Source organism: Gossypium raimondii, chromosome 13 (genome assembly GCF_025698545.1).
Source record: "Gossypium raimondii isolate GPD5lz chromosome 13, ASM2569854v1, whole genome shotgun sequence".
Classification (NCBI taxonomy): Eukaryota; Viridiplantae; Streptophyta; class Magnoliopsida; order Malvales; family Malvaceae; genus Gossypium; species Gossypium raimondii.
The window spans coordinates 54,350,274-54,367,651 of record NC_068577.1 but is presented as its reverse complement, the minus strand read 5'-3'; the positions used below and the strand labels follow the sequence as shown (position 1 = coordinate 54,367,651).

Genomic DNA, 17,378 nt, shown 5'->3' with positions numbered 1-17,378 from the left:
TAATTATATGTTTTAAAGAGTAGTTGAAGTTTTTCGTTTACTCAAAAGAGACATTTTGATTTTGCATACATTTCACAGTACTTGATTGAATATAGTAATGTTTTACTGCATAAAATAATTTTGTTGATACCTACTTGGGAATGTAAGCTATGCTGTAATGATGTCAACATTTAGCAGTAAAGTAGAGCTGTAAGAGAGTTAAGATAGTTGAAAGTGGGGTAATTGGCTCGGTCCTTATTCCTAGTTCTGTAAGCTTTTAGGTTTTTTCTTATAATTCTCGAAGTGTCGGCTATAAATATATTATCTTCAATATGGGTTGTTATATATAAAGTCTAAATAATAACGGCACACGAGGAGTGGGCTCACGAGGCAATATGCAATCAAAATTTAGTACATAAATCAATATAAAATTACAGGGGATGAATATAAAACATTTATAAATAACATGTACGTTTATAACTAGGGGAAAACGAATAAATCACAAATACCTAAATATTGCTTTCAATATATTCCATTAAGTGCAGGCTTTCAATAAGTTGAAAACACAATTTCAAATTGCTTAACATATGGCTTTATCTATCACTTCATTTGTATTCAAATGATGGCACCGCAGGAGCATCAAAGCTCTCCAAAACCTCCGTCTTATTTCCATTACCCACTGCCGGTTCCTGCTTCTTTCCACCACCAAAAACTCCACCGAACCATGAGGAGGAAGACTCTGGTGAACCCTGTGTCGAACTGTCGACCAATGCAGGGGCTTGGTTCGGCAGTTGCCCCATTGGATATCCAGGCATACCGGCCACATTCGGTGCCGCTTCTTCGATCATAATTGGCATCTGTGGTTGACTGAGAAATTTATTCAACATGATCCCGGCACCTTCTATTAAAGCAAGCAATACCCCACCAAACAATGCCGATCTTGAAGCAGCACCAAGTCCTTGACGCATAGAAAGGAACCCTCCGGTGGCAGCACCGGCTATAATCGAGTTCCACGGATCTTCTTTCTGTCGAACATATACCATGGTGCAATCAAAGGTCGAAAACAGGCCACCCCAAACAGCAAAACTACCACCAACACGAGGGGCATTCATCCGCACTGCTTGAGTTCCTCCGATCAACCTAGAACCGCTAGGGGAGTTGTTTGTGGCTTTCAAGAAATGGAAGGCAGCACCTCCGACAGCGCCCATACCGAAAGCACCACCAAGATCATCGAGGATCCGATCAGGGCATGGCTCTCGAGAAGTTTCTGGGGTCCCCATGGTTCACAAAGACAGTATGTTATTGCCTTCCTATGAAAAACAGCCCCCCAAGTTTCAAAATTCCCTGCAAAATGCACCGTTGAAGAGAAAAAATTAGCTCAAATTTCCAGAAACAAGAATTATTCTGAAATAAACTAAAAACTTAGGACTGACCAAACCAAAAAATTTCAACCGACCGTTAATCTAGTTTGATCGCAACAAATAAACGTTATTTGACCTAAAAAACCCACAAAAAACCAACATGAAAAACATATGAACCTAATAAATGTAAATATTTCCAGGAGACAAATTTCCACATATGTTTTTTACACAAAATTTTCTTTTCTAAACAAGCCAGCTAATTGCAAGTTATATAAATGGAAAAAAATATCAAAGAAAACGATCATAAAAGCGATTCAAGCTAAAACCGTGACGAGAGCAAAATTAAACCCCAGTAACAAAATAAAACCAATTTTCAGATGGTGAATAACCAGTGTCTACGAAACCCAGAAATCACTGAGAAAAAGAAGAGAAATAACTTTATCTTTTAGCATACATGAAATTATAGAATACCTTTAAAGAAAAAAGAAAAAAAACCTCGGTGGCGATCTGCGAGAAAACTTGAGGCCTGACTAGAAAAAGGAGGGGTTTATTTCATAAAATTTAGATTGTTTATGAGTAAAACCCTAGAAAATAATTTTCATTTTGGATTTGGGTTTTCTCTGTTTGTTTTATATAAAATGGCCTTTGCTTTTGGGCTTCTTCTTAATGATTTTCATATATATGGGTTAATACACTATCTGGCACCGAATTTTCGTTTCAACATTCAATTTGGTACCTGGTTCTCTCAATTTAGTATCTGAGTTATTTTCTTCCAAATTAAGTAGCTATATTTTTTTTCAAAAAGAGCATGGGTCAAATATTCATTGGTATGGATACTAAATTTAACATTAAAGCTAAACTCAGATACAAATGGTATGCTAACTCTATATATAATAAGATTTATCATTTGATACACTATAGTGAAAATTTTGTTTGCAAGTGTGTTAAAAATCATAAATGTCTCATTTTTTAAAGAAAATTATTCCATAATGATTAGTCGAGTTGTAGGCCTAAAGTTGGAAGAATGACATGTAGGTGTAGGATATAGTAAAATAATTCAAATACATAAAAAAATACGTCACATATGTCACTATCTCAAGTCTAAAAACTCTACTCATGCTAAAAGGGTAAAGAATAATTACACATTTAAATATTAATTAAGGATATATGATGATTTTTTCAAGTTTAACAAGTACAAATTCAAATATATGTCCGAGTAATCATAAAATAGAATGAAATCATTACAAACAAATAAATTAAGAACCGATACAATTCAAATTAAAGCCAACAAACTGAATTTTTAATCATAATGGGATTCAGAGACCTACACATATAATTACACGTGATAGATCTCGAATCAATACTCAAAATATCATCATATGAAAATAAATCATATTATATTGCGTCTTAATTATATTTGAAAACAACATCTATAAGATATCATCATTTTATGTACCATCAAGTTTCCATTTCCAAATAATGCAAAATAACTAGTTTTTACCTATAAAAGAGCTAAATAGACGGAAAAACAAAGTGCAAATACATCATTCTCACAGCTATTCTATTAATCTAGTGGTGAAGTCATAAAAATTTTGGGGCGGAAATTAAATAATATATTTTTATGATAGTAAAATATAATTTTATTATTTTAATAATTTATATTTTTATAATTTTTAAAAAATTAAATTAATTTTTTATATTTATTAAAAGAAAATATAATTTTATTATTACTAATTTAAAATTTTATAAATTATAAAACAACAGAATAAAAAAAATTCATTTTAGGGCCGGGCAGCCCCACTGTATGAACCCCTTCATAGCTCGTAACTCGGAACAAATAATCCCAAATAATTCATCAACTTTTCATGAAAGGATTACAAAATGACAGACTTGAAGAATTTTGTGCCACCAGAACTTCACTTCTCCACTTGAACATAACCAAAAAAGATTTCCCCATTTAACTGCAACTCTCATCCCTTTCAAATAAGAACAGCAGGATTAAGTGATGTCTTTTCTTTCTCACTCTCACCAACTGAAAAAAAAAAAGAAGAAGAAGAAGCAATAAAGTTTCCCCCAAATTACTTACAAAGTTGGCTAACATAAATACACAATTTTCAGTTCTATAACTTTTAATGCCAAAAAGAAAAAAAAAACGTATATAACTTACTTTGTAGAGTTGAAAGTTCAGAACTTTTCAATGCATGAAGCCTCTTTGCAGTAGAAACAAACATGCTGCCAAAACAAGAACAGTTGTTATAAAATCTTGGGTCAAATGTATGCCACAGGTTTCATTTTTAAAGACCAATGATGGAGAAAATTTTGCTTACTGTCATGGAACATCTCCTTCATCATCGTCATAAACTAAAGTATATTCCCCATTTCTAGCTAATGAACTCTCAATCTTGTTTCCATTTTGAGTTGCAGATGTATCTCTTTGAGCTTTTAGATAATATTATAATAAACCAGTCAAGTTAAGAAAATGTAAGAAAAAATAATTGAGGGTGTTTGTAAAAACAAACCTGCAAGTAGACAACTGAATAGTTTATCTATGGCAAATGAGAGTTCTTCATAGCTACCATAGGCATTGAGATTCACTTTCCTTCCAATAGGGATCCCTTCCATTTTGATCTTTACAAAGGGATTTTCTGGTTTTCCTCCATTTTCCTTTGATTTTGACAAGCTGTTGATTACAAGGTTTTTCCTGCATGACCTAATTGAAGGCCAACCAACAACTGGGGAACTTGCAATTCTGGTCATTTTCAGACAGTTTTAAGATCAGGTAAGACGAATTAAAGCATGAAAATTTTTTGCTGCAAATACTACAAGAACAAGTATCATAAATTTAAAAAACATGACAACCTTTTATTTGAGGCATTGTCTCTGATTGGTGAGAATTCTCCTGGAGGACCAAGACTCAACTCCAAATTTCTGTCATGATTTATTACAAGACATTCTTTGTTCATAAGATTTAGATTCAGCAACTGAGGATATTCCTCCGTATCTGTTGCAGAAAGAAAACTATGTTTTGGTTCTTTTAGTTGAATGGAGGCTAAGGGTGGGGATTAGAGGAAAAATACTAATTGCTGCTTGTATTATAGTTAAAGAACTTGAATTCCAGATTTTATATGAATTTTGCTGGTTACCAAGGAAAAGGACAACCATACACATGATACTCCAGTGTGTTCGATAAGGATATGTTCAAATTTTTTGGCATTTTTTCAAGGATTTGTGTCTGGTATAGTTGTGGTCCTTCTGACTTTCTTTCAAGTTTACTCTTGAGACTAAGTAGAGCAGAAAAAGGAAACTGTAGAGAGAGATTTCGTTACTCCCCACAACACTAGAAATGGAAAATAGGACATTAGATGAGACAGGCAGCACAACATACCCAGGACCTAGGCTTGGCTAGGCACATAAACATAGCAAATGATGACATCATTTATCGTTAGTATTTATACACTATTTAGGGATATATTTATATAGCATATATATATATATATAAAAGAATTATCTAAATAAAAATCTATCATTTATTCTCTCGAAAGCTCAAATCTGGATGAATTCTACAAGTAAACACTCTTGATTCATCTCGATATTTGACCAAATACCATATGTATGTATATATAAACTTAATAAGTAAATTCATCTATCTTGCACTTAATTATCCAAATTATAAAGAATTTATACTATAACAATGTAAGCTTAGCAAACTACTTATAATATCTGCAAGACTGCAACTATAGTTAACCTTTCACTGTAATATAATGATGAACTCTTCCCATATTTCAAGAATAAAGGAAATATTTCAAACAAGTGTTGAATTGAGAACTAAAAATAATCTCCTTGATAGAAGCAGTCACTATCATTATAAACGTTGACTCTTGAAGTCATGCTTTCTGCCATCCACGTTTCATGGATCGGTGGAGAAAGCCTACCTTTTCTTTTGATGGGGGTTTGGCATTTACAGCAGTGAAGTTGTTTTATCAAGTTAATTACCAGTATAGTGTACTATATATACACACTAAAGTGCAGATCATCATTATCATAGCAGAAGAATAAACCCTTATCCATTTACATATCATCCATCACTGCCTTTTTCACTTTTAGAGGAGCCCTTTTGGACTTTTTAAATTGGGATCTACTTGCATTATAAATGTGGTCACAATCTATTACCATGAACAGCAGCCTTAATCTTCATTAGCCGTCACACCTTCTCAATTATATTATTATCTTAAAACATTTGAGTTATCAGTTTATCTATGTCTGCTATATTAGGCAGCCAACTCTGAGGCTGTCTTATTACCTTCTCAATTATATCATTTACGATTGTAAATGAAACAAAAATAAAAGAGAAGGCGAAAAAAGTTATCTTATTTAACCGACTGAATCTTAGCTCGATTCACATAAATATTATTTGTCGGTGAAGAAATACGTAACTTCGAATACGCTGAAACACATTATGTTACTATTTATAGATTAATGTGGATTATAGGTAATTTTAAATATGGTGTTATTTATATGAAAGTTATAATTGTGATTCAAGTAGAAATCTGCGAATGCATTTCAAACAACCAAAGCCCAAGATTTCCAAATCCATAATCTTGAAAGGAGGGATTTATTTCCCCAGCAATTTTGTCAATCAGAGGCATGAACCGAATTCATTTTTTGTTGTAGATCAGAGTTCATTAAAGTTTATAATTGGTAACCCAGGCCAGATCAAGGCCCAAATGCTGAGAACTCCACCGATGGATATATATGATTCACAACAATATTTTCTGTTTAGATGGGAATTTTTCATATGTTAAAATGGAAAATTCATATTTGAGCGAAGAATCTTTTCTGCAACTCTAGTTAGCAAAAAAGAAGAAAAGGTGAAAGACAATCATATAGAATTGAATCAAAAACTACAAAAAGGCGCTTAAACTGGCATTGGATATACCCTGTTTTTGAAACTTAAAGGCTTTAGGGTTTTCAAAATTATATAAATTTAGGCATTCTTAATCTCCAATTGTATGATCCCAGTTACCCCACTAACTGTTTCCGGTGTTTGATGGATCGTCTACGCCCAAGACAGAGGCCGGTCTTCTCTGGGTTTACAAAAGCTGAGGTAATAAAATTCTTTCGTTTCTTTTTCAAATGGCATTTCTTTATCTGGGTATTTTACGAGCTTCTTAATTTCTTAACAAATGTGCAGTTTTAGCTCTTAGTTTTCGCTTATATTCATGGTTCTTTTTAAAGATTTTTTTTTTCACGTTGCTGTATTCATATGATATTATCAATATTAGTTTTCTTTATGAATGAATTGTTTTAGAAATTAGCTCCAAATCATGGTGTCTAGAATCTACAACAAATGGTGATATGGAATTTTTACATACTTTCAGGTTTCTCAGCATGGCAACATGTGATATTATCATTAGTAGTTGTCTTTATGAATGAATAGTTTCAGAAATCCCGGTCCAAATTATGGTGTCTAAATTGCGGAACCAAAGGTGCCATGGAATTATTACATATATTCAGATTTCTCAGTGTGGAAAGCTTCCTACATCTTAATGTTTCCTTTGTTCTTGCTTCTTACTATCTTGAATACATCGTTAATGTTTTTTCATAATTCATTAGCATCTTGAAGTTACAGCAGTTGTCTAGTTTCTGTTTCACGTGTATGATAGTTTCGATTAATTGCCAGGTCCTTTTGCTTGGCATCTTTCTTGTTTTGACATAGTGGTAATGTACACATGGTTTTAAATTCGAATGTTGACCAATGCATCCATTGTACTGAGTTTCTGTATAGCTCTTAGATGCCTCATGTAGCTTGTTTCTGAAAAGCTATTATGCTTTGATGGGATCATGAAACAGATATTTTTCCATTTTGTTACCTCTTTATGCACAGATTGAAAAAATGGAGAAATTGTTCATGGAATCAAGAGAGCTGCTGCAGAGTAAAGAGTTTTTTCAAAAACTTGCAAGAAATTTTAGGTTAGTTGAATTTCATGTATCTCTTCTTAGAACCCCCCCCCCCTTTTTATTTTAACCATATGAATTAGATGGCACTTAGATGCATGTTGTCTTTGTAGTTCATCCTCAGGTCGTGCTGGTAAGCCCATCGTTAAATGGAACGAGGTCATTCTTTACTCTCTTTCTTTCATTTTCTGCATTAGTTTTCTTATTATTTCTCCTATTTTCGTTCGATTTTGCTTATGTTGTTTTTATTTAACAGTTTAGGAACTCTCCTATTATCCCTAGTCCAACATTTGTTTCTCAGGTACAAAACTGGTTCACAACTAGGCAGCAAGAAAGCAAAGTGAAAGTTCCTTCAGTGACAAATACATACAAAGATGAGTCCGGACTCCCTCAAACTTGCCTTCTAAATGATGGAGATCAAAGTTGTCAGATTCTTAAAGGTGCGTCTCTTTTTGGGAGTTTGAAAAAAAAAAAAGAAATGTTCAATTTGCTACTTACTCTAGTGCAGTGACCTGATTCAGAAATATAAAAGCTCTATAAGCATTTAGGAGCCCCTGACTTTGTATTTGCATGTAATGTTAGATATAAGCTAAAAGTTCACCAGGCCTTAAAATTTGGTTTTTGATTAGCCTTGCCTGTGTAACAATAAATCATAAAATGGCATCTTTGTCTGTCTTCGAGAAACAAGGTAAAGAATCGGGTTTCCTTTTTACTTGTAGAGTAGAACTTCTACCAGTATACATTTGTTTGCTGATGCTCTTTTTTACTCTTATATTCTAAACTGTAGAAATCTTACACGCGTTTCTTGGTCATCTTTGCTTTTGCTTTGTGATCTAGAAATAAAAAGCAACTTATAACTTTTATTACTTAGCTGAAGCATCATGTTTGTGGAAAAGCATGTATCCGGTCGCCAATTTTTTTTTCTGCTTTCTAGGTTTGGTTTCAAAAGTGGGAGAAAAAGTTTCGGATCTATCAAAACTCGAATTTGAGGCAAAGTCCTCAACAGATGGAGCATGGTAAACACACGAGTATTTAAACTCAATAGCGTACCTTAGGCTTTCTATTGTTATGCATAATAACACGCATTTGTTATGTGCAGGTATGATGTTGATATGTTTCTGTCTCACCGAGTTACCAGTTCCGGTGAAACTGTAAGTGCATAGATCATATTATTCTGATCACTGCCTAGACTGATGCTCATCCTGAGCTAACATTAAACTGTTCTTTGTTGCTATCAATCATATTGCGAGTGAGATTGAGTCGAAATTTACCTGTAGGCGGTTTGCACCAAAGCTAGATCTTAGAGTTCTTAAAAAGGAGTTTATTGTAATGATTCTGAGTGTTCTATTTTACAAGTTATTTGATAAAATGTATTGTTTCCTAAAGGAAGTTCGTGTTAGATTTGTCGGATTTGGAGCTGAGGAGGATGAATGGGTTAACATAAAAAAGGCAGTACGAGGACGATCCATCCCATTTGAACATTCCGAATGTTGTAAGGTGATGGTTGGAGGTCTTGTATTATGCTTGCAGGTGACTATATAAACTCCACTCATTGTCCTTAATAATCCTCTTAACTCTTTTGTTACTTAATTTGCAATTTCTGGCTCAATATTCAGGAGAGAAGAGACCAATCAATCTACTACGATGCTCATGTCTTGGAGATAGAACGGAAAACTCATGACATAAGAGGTTGCAGGTGTCTGTTTTTTATCCGATATGATCACGACAACTCTGAGGCAAGCATTGTTATCTTGCTTTTAACTCTTAGATTATAAACCATTGTGCCATTTGAAGCTTTCAATACTGATCTTTCTACTTTTCACCTTTTGCTAGGAGACAGTTCGCTTGAGGAGACTTTGTCGAATTCTAGGTTGAAAATTCAGATAGCTTGCACCATGCTTGCTTTTGAATCATCCAGTTTCAATTTTGCACTTGTATGGGTGCGTGGTTTACTGAACAAAGGAAGGAATCACAAGCACCTCTTTTCAAGTCAAATTTGTTCTTAATAAAATAACAGTAGATTTCAAGTCAAAAACACAATATTCCACAAAAGGATCATTCAGCTTATTTGCCAGTCATAACAGGATTTTTTTTTTGTTTGTTTCTTTTTGTTGGAAAATCATTGTCATCTTCTCAAGCAACTCATTTCGCTTACCTCAATATGCTATATGGTCCCAGCCTGTTAAAAACAATTCTGAGATCAGTATTCAAGTTCATATGCAAGAATAAAAGTCGCAAATTCCAAGCCTCTAAGCAATTGACCTAGGGAAGTGAGGTGCCATGAAAGGTAAAAAGTGGCTTGTGCAAATTGCTGGAGAAGGCAAAAAGCATACGGTGCTTACCCCTTTTAACGGACATGAAAAACAGATGGTTTAAACATTCAAGGAGGAATTAACCTGAAGCTGTACCTGAAAATATATTGCAGATAGAAATAACACTCGATATGCACAAAAGCCAGAGTCAAGGAATGCAACTAGTCTAAACCAAAAATTATGCATCAAGTTGACAACCGAAAGTTCCTTACCAAATCAACTGTTGGCTGGTCTCTGTACTCGGTAGCAGTTCCTTACAAGAGGGCATCAGCTGCATTTCTCGGGCATGGAGCTTGACCTCTGCTAATAATACAAGAAGCACCTCACAGGCTCACAATTTTGAGCCTTGGACTAATCAATGCATAACATTAAAGTCTAAATTCCAGAGTACAGCTTTATGAACTAAATTGCACATTGCATTATCAGACTACATCAGCAAACAATTCCAAATTTACCACCATTGGATTCAAAGGCTAGTAGGGTACAAGATACTGGTACATTCAAATATCAAAATGCAACACCTTTACCATGCACCTAGTCAAAACAAAAGCATGGGATCCCCACTTATGAAGAAAAGAAATAATGGAATGAAAACATCCAAGAAAAGTACTTCAAAATAAGGAGCGTTTGGCAAATGGATGGATCCAATTCTAGGCGCTTGTTTGCTCCAACCATCCACAAGAAATTCAATAGAATCATGAGCCGCGTGTCCTGAATTAGATTTTAGAGAAACGAGAATACAAGGTTCATCTATAGCACAAGTGATGTGATATCCCATTACAAACTGTTGCTTCAAAATATACAAAATAAGTAACATTTTTCTCTTCTTTAGGATCAAATCAGACATCCATGAACAGGGTGAAAGATCATAATGATCTTCTAGTCCAGAAAACAAGGCTAGACACTAAACATAATACAGATCATATGACCCAAAGCACTTAAGAGTCCAGCATAAAATCGCCATTGATATTTCCTCAAACACCCATCAACAATTAGAACTTAACCTGTGCACTAGCCTTCAACCAAGAAATTATGATTTCAAAACTATACAAATAAGAACATATGTTGCACCGAATGGTACAAAAGATCAGAAATTAGCTCACAGAGATTCTGACTTGATTGAATGACAGTGCACAGGTTTTTAAATAGATGCCACATGATCGTGGCAAAAAAGTTGAATTGTGCATACATCAACTCCCAAATGCTGTGATCAATCAATCTTGACTAAAGAGCTTAGTTCCCTAAAAGTGAAGCAGTAGATCTGTCCCTTGTTGAGCAAACAAAATGAATGGCATCTGAACAAAACTTTGCCAGGTCATGAAACAGTTCGACCATAACAAACTGATGCAATATAGAGATTCTTCGCCCATTTCTCCTGGAGAAAACCAAACTATGTAAACATCTACACTTCTAGGGGGGAAAAGGGAAGAAATAAGCAAGTAATTGAAGTTGAATAAATACCTTTACATGAGTGCTAGGAAAAGCAGAAGTTCGAAGGGTCTCCTGAGTTTCATCTGCAGGTTTTCTTCTAGGAACGCTAAGAACAAAAGCAGCTTGATCCCAAGTTGCAGCAGTTGAAGTGATGCGATATGCACCGTCCCACCTCCTGTGAATACCTTCACTAGGATAGAGAAAATCTAACTCTACAACCTGCAAGTGCACCAAGGATATTGGTAGGGTGTAAGTTCTTTCATTTCACGACAATTGAGTGCCATTGAACAGTTAATGTTGAAATCAAATAAAAACCTGGTCAGAAAATGGAACACCACGTGACATGACAATTGCCCATCTGCTTCCAGCAGTGGCCATGGCAGTCACATAAAAACCCTCCCTCCATTTTTTGTTGATCCACTTAAAGGGAAATGAATCACTGACTTTGTAGGATTGCTGTAAATACTGGGTCCCTACATTCAATACGGCAAATGAAATAAGATAGACCGTATAAATATAAAAACTGAAATTTCTTCTAGATACTTCAGGGATAGCTAAACTAACCCTTAGACATTACAACTAATGAACTCCCATTATTTGCTCCTGCAATAGCACTGATGTAGTAATTCTTTTCCCATTGCTCCATAATCCATTCCTTCAGGAAGTAAAAAAGAAAAAAAGAATAGATTAATACTTGTGCCAGACCACAAATTATGAGCTATAGACAAAGCCTCAAAATCAAAAGGAATACAATAAACCTTGTGAAGAAAGTATGGTGAGAGTTGATAAACTTGAGCAGTGAAGCCGGTGCCAGCATCCATAATAAGAGCCCATAGGTTTGAACAAGAGGCCACACTGCTGATAAATAATCCATCTTCATTACCTTTCTCGATATGTTGGGGAAGCCTCACATCTGCCACATTGTAATGATATCTACAATTGGAGATAAAAACTATCAACATCTTTTCTTGGTCATGAACTTGAAAAGCTTGATCGTAAGTTTAAGATAGACACCTTTGCTTCATGGGCCTACGAGCATTGTACACACTAATCCATTGTGTTGCAGGCATTCCCATTCGAACCTTCTTCTTTGGCTGCTCATCCTCTTCCTCCTCCATTGTTAACCTTCCTCTCTTTTGTCCTACTTGATATATAAGCTTCAAGACAACAAAAATTTATATGTCAAATGAATTCCAAAGAAGAAAAATATAGTCTTCCTCTTGATATGTTAAATAATAATGGAGAAACAAGAAGCAAAAAGTACCTTCTGAGCACCATCAGTATTTATTGGTCTAATATCTGGGTTTGGACCAACAATCCCGTCGAAAAGAGAGATATATCTTGCATAATTTGGCTCCTCATCAAATTTCAAATTCACCACATACTCAACAAACTGTCTGAAAGGCAAAGGGCAAAAGCAACACAAAGTTTCTGGGGAAGTTGCCATCTTCTTCTTACAAACAAGAAAGCCTTTGTTTTCACCCTAAAATAACATTTGGATCAGAAAGGTAATAGATGATAAATACAAACATACAGAAATTTATATTAAGGAAATGCAAACCTGATATCCTTGCCAAGGTAAACGACCACGGAGGAGAAAAATAAGTGTGTAGGCCAGAGACTCCAGATCATCTCTCCTGCTACCAGTTCTACCGAGATGAGCATGCACACTAGCATAGCGTACAGTTCCCCTGCAGTATAGGAATAATTAATAACAGATACACAACCTTAAAAATAGAAAAGGCAAAAGAATCCCCAAGATAATGAGATTGATAAGAAAATCTATTTCTGCACCACACAGAGGAACAGAAAAGAATGCAAAGGTAATGAATATCACCTGAAAACATCTGGACGTTGATCGTACTCAACATGTTGACCACTTGAACTATCTCGCCACCTGGTTGCTGTCAAGCCAAAACAGAGACAAAACTTTTAAAAATTATTTCAATATGCATATAAAATATATCTTAAAATAAGGAAACTTCAGCTTACCTAATCCTAGGTCAACAAGAAAAAGTTTTTTCTCATCCGGAGTTCCTGGAGTACCAAGCAAGAAATTCTCAGGTTTCACATCTCCATGAACATATCTGCAACGTATAGAAGCATCAGTGTTAAAGTGAAAAATGTGTTCTAATGACAAAAAAACACACTTGTATAGCAGGAAGAATCACAACCCTTTCCACCCAAAAGCAATGATGGACGCCCCAACTAATTGATAGATTACAAAATATTTATCAGTCCAAGTGCATCAACTTTCTTAACACTTAGGTGCCAAAGAAAAGCAAATCATAGGCAAAATAAATAAATAAAGAAGCATCACCCTCTGGAGTGTATCTTCTCCAAGATTGAGATGGCCTCAATGGCTATACATGCAACCATTTCAATGGACATCCTGAAATTGAAAATATAAAGCAATCATTAAACAGCCAATCTGAGGATAAATTAAGTAAAATCCACCATGTAAATTCACAAAGAACATACGTGTGCGAGTTATTATTCCAAACATCCCATAAACTAGGTCCAAGCATATCCATAACCTGTTAAAAACATTCCAATAAACATCTCAGAGTCAAACTCCAAAATCCAATACATAAGTTTCACAAAACTTAGAGACTGCATTAAAGCAAATGCGTACCATAACATAGTAGTCACTTTGCCGGCCCTTATAATGAACTCGAGGGACACCATGGCTACCACCAAGTGCACTGCACAAAAAGCAATGAAAGCCACAGTTAAAACCTCAAATGACATTACGGCCTACTTAATGAGCCTATAAACAAATATAACTATTCATAAAATGAAATCATAGGAATCTCACTGGTAAACTTGCCACTCGTATGGTGGCCCATAATTACATCCTTTGCTGCTTTTGTGTTCAAATTTTAAAGCTACCTACAATTCAAACATAACACATTTAGCACATTGCGGAAGTGAACCAATAGTGTATGCAATAGAATCCACTATAAAATAATGTGGAACCTCTAAAGCTCCAGGACCAGCGCCAATTCGTCGACCAACATATACTTGTCCGAAGCCTCCTTTCCCCAGTTTTCTTTCTATTCTATACATTGGGGAACAGCCTACCTGAACCTGTTACAACAAAAAGAAAGAGTAAGAATCCAAACTTCAGAGTTCAAACTAACATAATGAAATAAAAATTGGAAAATATTAGTTTCAACATTATGTGGTCTTTCTTCATATTGCTACTTGCGTTCAATGAAACCTAATACTAGGACCAATTCTACAAAAGCCAAAACTTGTTTTAAAATGCTAATGTTAATGAAGTTTGTAGCGGCAAACCATACAATAGTCTAAAGAACCCAAAACAAAAAACGCACTAAAAGCAAAAACTCAGAGAGAGACAATAAATAAGTCTCCCTAAGTAAAACTTTCCTTCTATGGATTCCTTAATAGAAAATTTTAATATGTATACACACATACATATAACTAAAAGCAAAAATATTTTTAATTCGAAAAACTAAAGACTACCTTCTCGGGAAGCGGAGCGGTGCTTCCTTCATCTTCAGCCCCGGGGCCCTTATCACCGCTACGGCCGCCGCTATCGAACTCGTCCATCTTTTTTCACGGCAACCTCTTCTCCGAAAACCCTAAGCTCTTTAATATCCTCGTCTTCCTTCCTTCCTCGCAAACGGCAGCGTTTCAAAACCAGCACCACTCACGATATTATTGTGTTCGTTATCTTTGTCGTTGAACTTGTTACCATCAACGGCAGCAAGGAACGCGTCTTTTGGTTTCCTATTCTGTGCGGTTCTCCACGGGCGTGTGCGAACAGTACACTTGTTGGAATCAGGTCGGGGGAGTCTACCAGTCGGGTTTGCGTTAATGGATGCCCCTGGCTATGCAGCTCTGGCATCGCAAGTGTTATGTTCGTCCATGAAGGAAGATAGCGTGGTGAAAATCCATGAATATTCTTGAATCATCGGCTGATATATTCGATCTCTGGCTTTGAGAGATTGGGCTAAACCGCCAAAAAAAACAGATTAGGTGAAGAAAATTTGGAAATTTTATATAGGGAGTGATGAAATTAGGGTTTGGCGTGTGGGAAATTTGGAGATCTGTGGAGGGAAATGAAAATATGGGTATTTTCCTTTATTTTACAAAGCAATGCTCCATTGATTATCTTTCTTTTTCTTTCTATTTTGTTTTCCTAATCAAAACGTTTAGAATTCCTCATGCATACTCTTTTTCATTTATAAAATATATTTAAATGTAAAAATATTCTTTCATCAAAAATAATAATTACTTAATTTATCCGACTATAAATTTCTTTTTAACTGAAAATCCATGAGCAACATACCAACTTTTATACAAAGAATAGATATTTTTATTAAAAAATTATCTATTTGTATTCTTAAAAATAATTTAATTACGTTGACACGTGATTTAGTCACTTGTATCTCATATTAATGTATAAAGACTTATTTTAACAATAAAAATAATAAAACTTTACCAAAATCACTAATTTACATTTTGATCTCACCTACAAAAATTAATTTATTCTTCTTTTAATAATATAATATAATATAACTCTCAGAATCTACCCATAATACTTTTACTTAAATCCATGAAAATAATATCTATCAGAATCTCACAATATATTTATTTATTTCACTTTTTCCCTGTTTTTTTTCCTGCCTCACATGTGTACCTTTCAAATGAGGGAATTATCTTGGGGTTATTTCAGTTTTTTTTAAGCAGTAAGCAAAGCTGATTGTTTTAAAATAAATAAATAAATCAGTTGTATTTTTTCATTATTATGATATTTCTTTTAAAAATTTAATGTGTTCCTTGTATTTAACGAAGCAAAATTATGATAAAAAACATCATAAATGATTTTGTCTTGTTTTTAGTTTATCTTAACAAAGCGAAGCCAAGACCAGATAATAAAATAATAATAATAATGTCACTTGTTAGTCAGCTATCAGCCAAATGGTAGTCAAGCAAAAATAAAACTATAAAATATAAGGTGTAATAGCATTAATTTAGGCATTTTAATCCGTATCTTAAGGGAACCTCATATATAATACTTAAAATCGAAGTTTCTAATCTAATACAGATATTCTATACTTTTTAAATGTAAATGCTTTAAAAATTTGTCATATGCTTGTTTATTAAAAACATTCAAAACGATTAAATCATTTTTGGAAACTTAAACTTGGTAAATATTTTCATATTGAAGTTTGGTTTTTTTGTTTAAGTCATGAACTTAGGGCTAGTTTGGATGGGCGGTGTGTTTACCTCCAGTGAAGTTAAAAACAGCGGTGGCGGTGAGATTGAATATTGTAGAAGTAAGATTAGAAACAATGGTGGAGTGTGTGTTTGGATTCAAACGCAGCTGTAGCGGTGATGTGAAAATAAAAAATGACTATTAAGGACATCAGATTAAAATTGATATATAATAGAATTTTTTAAAATTATTTTACTTTTTTAAAATTATTAAAATATGTGAATTTATAAATTCATTTAATAAAATATTAAAATTTATCTTCTAATATTTTAATGAATTATATAATCAATTTAAATTATTTATTAGATAAAATAATAATTATTTTTAATTTTTTATAGTTAACTTATTTATTAGATTTTACAAATTTAAAAGTTTACAACCTACTTTATTATCATTACTCACCACTAATTTTTGCCAAGTACCCCACTTATTTCTTATGCAGAAACACCATGCAATTTCTTTGACCTTTCCTATTTGAAGCATATATATGCTAATTTTTGTTGCAAAATTTTTTGAATGTAGAAAAGAGAAGATAGAAGAAAAAGCTGCAGTGAGTGAATGCGATCCTACCCCGGCATTGGGTGATAAATACATTTTATTATTGTGCTTCTGAATATTGTTAGTATTTGCTAGTCTCTAAATGCTTGCCCGAGAGTTGTTTGATAAAATGCCTGAGAAAGGTTGCTTGTCGAATGAATTTAGCACTTTACTGCACGGCTACTGTTGTAAAGGGAAGTTATCTGAAGCAAATGCTATTGTAAATGAGATGATGAGAAATGGTTGTGTCCCTAATACTTGTAATATTTTGCTGCATAGCCTATGGAAAGAGGGTAAAATATTGGAGGCAGAAGAGTAAGGGTATTTTTTTCTGTTAAAAATACCAACAGCTGAAATCTCCATTGCTACTAAAATCTCCAGCTGACTTCCAGCTGACCAACGTGGTGGAGATGCCTTCTCACTGGACTGACCTGCTGAACCAAATAGCATACCAGTGAGATTGGCACCATATTTTCCCCCACCAACTGCACCTCACTGGTATTAAAAGTCAAACCAAAGGAAGCCTTAGTATTTTATTACTTGTGGAAAACTGAC

At 34.3% G+C, this 17,378-nt stretch overlaps 4 protein-coding genes and 1 long non-coding RNA gene across 9 annotated transcripts; 1 reads left to right on the top strand and 4 right to left on the bottom strand.

Moving 5' to 3' along the window:
- Positions 1-375: 375 nt before the first annotated feature.
- On the bottom strand, positions 376-1,961 carry LOC105782451 (mitochondrial import inner membrane translocase subunit TIM17-2). 2 transcript variants are annotated; one of them, XM_012607193.2, is made up of 2 exons: positions 1,812-1,961; positions 376-1,323 (listed from the first exon to the last, which is right to left on the bottom strand). In XM_012607193.2, the coding sequence occupies exon 2, from the start codon at positions 1,257-1,259 to the stop codon at positions 585-587; it is 675 nt and encodes a 224-aa protein (XP_012462647.1). In that variant the 5' UTR covers positions 1,260-1,323; positions 1,812-1,961; the 3' UTR covers positions 376-584. The 2 variants fall into 2 exon arrangements, with proteins under 2 accessions (XP_012462647.1, XP_052482842.1); XM_052626882.1 differs by having other exon boundaries at positions 1,836-1,937.
- A 1,145-nt stretch (positions 1,962-3,106) lies between these two features.
- On the bottom strand, positions 3,107-3,576 carry LOC128035905 (uncharacterized). The gene is made up of 2 exons (XR_008192470.1): positions 3,508-3,576; positions 3,107-3,372 (listed from the first exon to the last, which is right to left on the bottom strand). It is a non-coding gene; the product is annotated as an uncharacterized LOC128035905 (long non-coding RNA).
- Positions 3,577-3,669: 93 nt separating this feature from the next.
- On the bottom strand, positions 3,670-4,097 carry LOC105782003 (auxin-responsive protein IAA26). The gene is made up of 2 exons (XM_012606509.2): positions 3,860-4,097; positions 3,670-3,779 (listed from the first exon to the last, which is right to left on the bottom strand). The coding sequence occupies exons 1-2, from the start codon at positions 4,095-4,097 to the stop codon at positions 3,670-3,672; spliced, it is 348 nt and encodes a 115-aa protein (XP_012461963.2).
- Positions 4,098-5,881: 1,784 nt separating this feature from the next.
- LOC105782711 (protein SAWADEE HOMEODOMAIN HOMOLOG 2) lies at positions 5,882-9,455 on the top strand. 4 transcript variants are annotated; one of them, XM_052626263.1, is made up of 10 exons: positions 5,883-6,444; positions 6,719-6,826; positions 7,225-7,310; positions 7,409-7,454; positions 7,552-7,735; positions 8,230-8,311; positions 8,395-8,446; positions 8,682-8,825; positions 8,912-9,031; positions 9,129-9,455. In XM_052626263.1, exons 3-10 carry the CDS (start codon positions 7,234-7,236, stop codon positions 9,168-9,170), a joined length of 747 nt encoding a protein of 248 aa, XP_052482223.1. In that variant the 5' UTR covers positions 5,883-6,444; positions 6,719-6,826; positions 7,225-7,233; the 3' UTR covers positions 9,171-9,455. The 4 variants fall into 4 exon arrangements, with proteins under 4 accessions (XP_052482222.1, XP_052482223.1, XP_012463090.1 ...); XM_052626262.1 differs by lacking the exon at positions 6,719-6,826 and having other exon boundaries at positions 5,882-6,444; positions 9,136-9,455; XM_012607636.2 differs by lacking the exon at positions 6,719-6,826.
- Positions 9,456-10,292: 837 nt separating this feature from the next.
- LOC105782709 (casein kinase 1-like protein HD16) lies at positions 10,293-15,224 on the bottom strand. Its single transcript, XM_012607632.2, has 16 exons — positions 14,528-15,224; positions 14,018-14,128; positions 13,857-13,930; positions 13,674-13,743; positions 13,520-13,575; positions 13,359-13,430; positions 13,031-13,125; positions 12,876-12,942; positions 12,600-12,729; positions 12,303-12,521; positions 12,053-12,195; positions 11,797-11,971; positions 11,603-11,693; positions 11,354-11,511; positions 11,069-11,257; positions 10,293-10,982 (listed from the first exon to the last, which is right to left on the bottom strand). The coding sequence occupies exons 1-16, from the start codon at positions 14,612-14,614 to the stop codon at positions 10,923-10,925; spliced, it is 1,797 nt and encodes a 598-aa protein (XP_012463086.1). The 5' UTR covers positions 14,615-15,224; the 3' UTR covers positions 10,293-10,922.
- Positions 15,225-17,378: the final 2,154 nt, after the last annotated feature.